The sequence below is a fragment of the Symphalangus syndactylus genome, chromosome 10, assembly GCF_028878055.3.
Source record: "Symphalangus syndactylus isolate Jambi chromosome 10, NHGRI_mSymSyn1-v2.1_pri, whole genome shotgun sequence".
Taxonomy (NCBI): Eukaryota; Metazoa; Chordata; class Mammalia; order Primates; family Hylobatidae; genus Symphalangus; species Symphalangus syndactylus.
Genome location: NC_072432.2, coordinates 132,628,641 through 132,635,569, shown reverse-complemented (window position 1 = coordinate 132,635,569; position 6,929 = coordinate 132,628,641). Strand labels below are relative to the sequence as shown.

The following is a 6,929-nucleotide window of genomic DNA, read 5'->3' as shown; positions in this document are numbered from 1 at the left end:
GAAACCATCATTCTCAGCAAACTATCACAAGGACAGAAAACCAAACACCACATGTTCTCACTCTTAGGTGGGAGTTGAACAATGAGAACACTTAGACACAGGAAGGGGAACATCACACACTGGGGCCTGTCATGGGGTGGGGGAAGCGGGGAGGGATAGCATTAGGAGTTATACCTAATGTAAATGACGAGTTAATGGGTGCAGCACACCATCATGGCACATGTATACATATGTAACAAACCTGCATGTTGTGCACATGTACCCTAGAACTTAACGTATATATAAAAAAAAGAAACCAAGTCAATAAAAGCATTTACATTTATTTGTACACTAAACACATCGATTTACTACTTATTCCCAGTTTTCTTATTTACTTACATAGGATCCGTTCGTTCATTTTACAAATACAGATTTTCAGACTAAGAAGAGAATAATTCTTCTAAAAATAAAGGCATTACAATAGAATTTGCAAATCTAGGTACCATGTGGAAAGTCTCATCCATTCCCATATCATTAACTGCTCGTTTTCACACTAGTGACTTCCAAGTCCTTATTGTCAGCATCCTCTTTCTTCCACATCTCCACTGGAGTGTTTCCAACCTCCTGCCACCAGCTCAACACATTCAGGGAGAAGAGGGCTGGTCTGGGACCACAGAAATCCTTGTTCCAATCTTGGAGGCAGTGCTCAGTATGAATTTAATGAATTGTTAACTGAATCTGTTTTTTAAGAAAATCAACAAGTAATGTATCCCCGGGCAATTTTATCTGAGTTTTGAAATTTAGATTGGTTTTCTATTACTTGGCAAAGAGAATGGAGTACAGTCACTCCTCTGGGGGGTTCCGCATGAGGCAGTATCCATTATACTTGCTGTTAAGCAGTGATCAGGTAGGGAAGGAAAGGCTTGGCCACATCAACTCTCCTTTGTGAAGCCAACAGCTCTCAAAAAGGAGAATATAGTGCTCTGTAGAGCAGAAACATGAATAGGGCTGAGATCCTTCCTGGATGATCCCAGGCAGAACCTTGACCCTCATTCTCCAGGCCCACCTGCCCTCCATGGGGCTCTGCATTGCTGGGGAGAGGGCAGCATCCTAACCACGTGGGTGAAGGATTGACTCCAAGGTCTTATCCCTCACACTCTTAAGAAAGCTCATAACTGCGGTTCCACCTGTGCCCCTGTCTTTTAAAGCCTGAGGAGGCCCTGGGAGATGGTTTGGCTTCCCATGCTTTGCCTTGGCTGCAGCTGTGATGAGGTATTTGGTGACCATGGTGATGTGATAGCTCCGCAGCTCTGCCAGGGCCTGCACACACTGGTTATAAGCTGTCAGCAAGTGGTCCTGTCCAGAGGACAGGACGTAGTCCCTCAGGGAAGGTGCTGAGTGGATGTCTTCTATGAAGGCCTTATGGGAAGGAGGCATGTAATCCCTCATTCTGTACAGAAAGTCAGCTGAAACAAACAATACAGCATAATGTCATAGCTCCACATGGAAATATAGCAGAGCTCGTCTGCTTCTTCTTCTTTTTTATTATTTTTTCTCTAGACAGGATCTTGCTCTGTTGCCCAGGCTGGAGTGCAGTGGCGTGATCTCAGCTTACTGCCACCTCTGCCCCTGAGTTCAAGTGATCTTCCCACCTCAGTCTTCTGAGTAGCTGAAACTACAGGTGTGCACCACCACATTCAGCTAATATTTTTTTGTATTCCTTTTAGTAGAGACAGGTTCTTGCTGTGTTGCCCAGGCTTGTCCTGAACTCCTGGGCTCAAGCGATCCACCTGCCTCAGACTTCCAAAATGTTGGGATTACAGGCATGACCCAATTGGTGCCCAATCTTCTCTGCTTTTTCAGACAAGAATGCACCAGAAACTGTTGCTGGTGTTCTAACTCAAATCTACCTTGGCCCTTTTGTTTGCAGACTTCACATATTCAAATGTATATTTCTAACTGTTGACAGGAGATGGAGAAGAGGAAACGAAGTAAGAACATCTCAGATGGCAGAGTTGGAACTAGATTTGTTTGCCAATGTATAAATATTTACTACACAGCAAATGTAAACAAAGTATCCCGTTGGTAGCTGCTATAAGGAATATCTTCAAATGTAGGACACAAACCCTTGAACTCACTAGCTGAATACTCTGGTGAATTTTGTTTCCTCAGTGCTTTGTTTTGGAGGGAGGACAAGAAAAGGAGAAAGTTATATAAAGCCCGTGAAGGCAAAAAAGATAAAGAATGAGTCACCATTTTAGTAATAGCCTCTTGAAGCCAAGTGGTTTAAAAATCAAATCAATAGATATTTACAGGAAATTCATGATGGGTTTAATATTATGCATGGTAAGTAAATCAACCATTAACGTCACCAAATGCCAAAATCCATGAAAAATTATGACAGTTTTAGAGAACTGACTTGAATCTATGTCACTAAGTTCTGGTGATTCGTTTTCTTCTAATCCAACTTGAAAACTCCATAGTATGAAGTGTCTTTTTTGCAACTGTTAGAAACTTAACTTGATTCTTGTAGGTAAGAAAATGAGCAACTTCAAGCTTCCAGAGTGATAGATCCCTCTGCTGGTGTAAATAGATTTGGCTAGAGATTGCACCATTTTGTGGGGAAGGACTTTCGTGGAAGAGCCCAGACCTGTTTCCAGCTGGCCCAGACTCATAGCCTTCAAACTCCACATCTCTCCCCCATTTCAGAAAAAGGAAGCTAGTGCCTAAAGATCCAAACCAAAGTGATAGTGATCAGTTGGAAACAGAGCAACATTTTAAGATTTGGAAGTAAAACCCAAGATCAAGCTGAGATCTGATATTCCAATATTAATTGACTTGACACAAAAACATTGGCAGTCATGCAGTTTCTTGGCTGACTTAGAGAAGTATAAGCTTCATGACATTTTAATTTATATTTGGTTTTATCAATTGGTTAAAAAAAAACACCTCTTCCTCCCTCTCCTCTCAAGGGAAAACAAAATGTCTGACTTACCACTGTCCTTGCTATGACGAATGCCTAAGAACTCATCAAAGGCATGAAGCACTGTGCTCTGAGCTGCACTCCCACCGGAGTATTTCAGGGGCTCTTGGGAAACTCCTTCGTACATCAGCCCTGCAGGCATTGCTGGGTTATCTTTCCATCTAAGCAAGAGTAAAAGGCAGAGAGATGAAAAGGGTGCAGGGAGGTAACGGTATATTTTCTGACATGGAAACTGAGAGTGAATGAGAAAGAGAACATGATTTCAATGGTAATTTTAGGGTGAGGGATTGGGGGTATCTTTGTAGGGCAAGTACTGAAGCATCATCTTCACTCCAGCTTCATAACAAGCTATAAAATCACAGCCCTTTTCTTCCTCATCTAAAGGGTTATTCCAGAGAGGTAAAGGCTATTTAGAGAGGAATTTGTGGCACTGGTCCCAAGACATATTTATTGCACATACTCAGTTATAAAGATGTCCTCAGTGTTGACCAACAGGAACATTTTAGGGGCTCTGGAAAAATCTTCACTTCCTTTGCTAATCTCAACCTTGATGACCAACTTTTTAACTCCGCCAAGTAAAGAGCCTCACAAATATACACAAACACCCACAATTACACAGATACACACAAATGAACACACACACACACACACACACACACCTTTGCCCTTCCCTGAAACAGTGATAATTGTTAAGAAGTCATCACATTAAACTACCAATTCTGGATATTACTCAACTTTGTAATCTATAATGTACAGATGTCACCTGACTTTGAGGATGCCTTTATCAAATACTTTGTTGGCCACAGATATTGACAATAAGGATGGATGAGAAGAGTAACAGCAGGAAGCACAGAGCAAGCCTGTGACTCACCAGGGGCTGAAGTCAGGGACATGCAGAAAGGCTGGGACTGGGCTGCTGGCCATGCTCCATGAAGCAGCTGTTCTCGTCTCCTCCCTTCCCTTCCCCGCTTCCTTCTCCTCTCCTCCCCACCTTTCCTCTCCTTTGTCTTTCTGATTCCTGTTCTTCACTGTTTTCTGAGTTCCCCCTCTTTATGCCTCCATCTGTTTTACTCATTTTCCTGTGTCTGACTTTGCATAGTCTTGAACAATCACAGAGTGTGTGGGGGGTGACTTTATAATGAGTCCAAAACAAGAACAAGCTCATGTCACACTTGCACCTACTATGCTGTATAGTTTTTTTTTTTTTTTCTTTTTTTCACAGTCAAGAGATCTTTATTGGACGTATCGAGCGGAGAAGGAAGAGAGAGAGGAGAAGAGAAGAGAGAGAGGAGAAGAGAAGAGAGGAGAGAAGAGAGAGAGGAGAAGAGATATGCTGTATAGTTTATAAAGCATCTTCACATTCATTTTCTCATTTGACCTCTTGTGTGTAGATCAGGACAGGTTTTTGGAGTTTTTTTTAATACTTCATTTCATAGAAAAAGTAACAAAGGCTCAAAGCAATTAAGTTTCCAGGGTCATACTGTTAACAGATGATAGAACCAGAACTTGATCCCCAAACTTGCAATTTTCTATCTTCATTCTTACAAGAACCCCATATGTGGATTTCCATTTTTACTAAGGAATATCGTCTTTTCCTCCTATAGCCAGAAACAAGCTACTTTCTCTGTTATGAGTTTAAATAGCAGATTCACATTGATGTTGCACCTTTTTTTCTATAATTCTAAAAGTCATTTTGCTCAAGAGAAGGGACATATGCACACACCATATACACATACAAAAGCCACAGACAGACTGCCGTGTTTGCTGTTCATGATATTTTTCAAATACTGCTCTGAAGCTGGAAGTGCTGTAGGTTGTTTTCATTGGGGGTGCTTTGGGTTGGCTGTGCTATGGCTTTCACTGGATAAACAGCACAGTGGCCTCTGCAATTGGGGCAACATCACTCTGAAAAGAGATGTGGTACAGAAAGCAGTGCAGGGGAATGGTGGGAAGAGGAAAGGAAAGGTTACTGCTGCCAGGTCCTGACAGGCTGCAGCTGTTAGGAGCAAGGCCTCTACCTCAAGCAGATATGGAATTTAATTTTACCTTTGCTATTTATTAACAGTGAGCCTTGGCTTAGTTCATTAACCTCTCTGAGCCTCAGCTTTCTCATGTGAGTAAATTAGTGTCTCCCTTATTGGATTATTGTGAGAACTAATTAAAATAATACCTGCCCAGGGCCTGGAACATGTTAAGCATTCAGTGAATATTAGCCGTTTTATCATATTCTTTAGAGTGAGTGGGAATCCCGGCTCCCCTTTCATTACTGTGTAACTTTGTACAAATCTTTCTGAGCCTTAGATTTCCAATTTGTATTTGCTTCCTACAGCTGTTGAAAAATAAAATAGGCTCCAGAGAGGTTTTGTGACTTGTCCAATGTTAAGACCCTGGTCTAAAAAAGTTGATGAACAGCATTTTATGGGGAAGAAACATGAAAGACATAACTGCTGTTGGGTGATATATGGGCACACATGTTCGGGACTTTCTTTGTAATCTGGTTGATGGTCTTATGTAGTCATTTGGGGCTTTTTCACTAGCTCCTTCCCATCTTGAGTACTGCTAAATGTTGCACTCTCAAAGGGTCAGTCCGTGGACTGCTCACTGCTCTCAATTCCCAAACGGTTTTATCTAGCGTCATAGATTTAGAAAACTATATCCCAGCTGGATGGGGTGGCTCACGCCTGTAATCCCAGCACTTTGGGAGGACCAGGCGGGGAGATCACTTGAGATCAGGAGTTTGACACCAGCCTGGTCAACATGGTGAAATCCCATTTCCATTAAAAACACAAAAATTAGTCTGGTATGGTGGTGCACACCTGTATTCCCAGCTACTCAGGAGGCTGAGGCAGGAATATCGCTTGAACCCAGAGGCAGAGGTTGCAGTGAGCCGAGATTGTGCCACTGCACTCCAGCCTGGGTGAAAGAGCGAGACTTTGTCTCAAAAAAAGAAAAAGAAGAGCTTATATCCTGACTATTTACAAATGTAAAAAGCTATTTACACCTATAGCTGGACCTCTCCCCTATATTCCGGACCCATACATCCAACTGCCTACTTGATATGACTGTGTCCCCAAACTGATGTCCTGACTTCCTTTCTTCTTTGCCAAACCTGTTCCTCCTATAGTCTTCCTCATTGGAGTAAATGATGTCTCTGTTCTTTCAGTGAACCAGGCCCCCAAAACCTGCAAATTATCTTTGACTCATATCTTTCCATCAACTTTGATTTCAGTATATATCCAGAATCTGACCATTTCTCAACACCTTTAGCCCTTGTACCCTAGTACAACCCACCACCCTGGATTGTAGTGATAGCTTCTTAAATATTTTCCCTGTTTCCATCTTTATTCTTGGAGTTTACTTCCTACTCAGTCAATACAGACATGACTTGCAACTGAAGGCAGATCACATTGTTATTCTTTTCAAAACGTGTCAATGTTGTCCATCTCACTCAGAAAAGAAGCTGACAAAATTCTACATGATCCGATCTCTACTGTCACCTCACTCTTTCTCATTCTCCCCCGAGTGTTGTAGCCCTGCTGGCTTCCTGCAGCTCTTCCACCATGACCGACACGCTCCCACCTCGGGGTCATTGCACTTGCCATTCCTTCTTGGCGGCTCACTCCCTCACTTCCTCCAGGTATCTGCTCAAGTGTCATAGAGGGCTGTGACACTCTTGGACCACAATAAACAAGAAAATTTGGCCACTACATTCAACAGTCCCTAATACTCTCTATCCTGCTTTCTATTTCTTCATTGTGCTTATCACTGTAATGTATATTGTATGATGCTTTTATTAGATTTACTTGTGTATTAATTGTCCGTCCCCCCCACCCCCATTGAAATGTAAGCTCCAGAGGGGCCAAGTTGAGGGTTGGTTTTACTGCTCTATTCCCAGCACTTAGAACTGACAAGGGGTAGGCACTCACTAAATATGTAATAAATGAATGATTTAAAAATAGCATCCTAC

The 6,929-nt window shown here is 42.2% G+C and overlaps 1 protein-coding gene across 1 annotated transcript in view; it reads right to left on the bottom strand.

Annotated features, from left to right (window-relative positions):
- Window positions 1-300: 300 nt before the first annotated feature.
- Window positions 301-6,929, bottom strand: part of IDO2 (indoleamine 2,3-dioxygenase 2) — an 87,111-nt gene continuing 80,482 nt past the window's right edge. The window contains exons 10-11 of the mRNA XM_055296383.2: window positions 2,975-3,123; window positions 301-1,445 (exon numbers count right to left, since the gene is read on the bottom strand). Of these exons, the coding sequence (XP_055152358.2) occupies window positions 1,090-1,445; window positions 2,975-3,123 (505 nt within the window). The 3' untranslated portion in view covers window positions 301-1,089. The remainder of the gene's footprint in view (window positions 1,446-2,974; window positions 3,124-6,929) is intronic.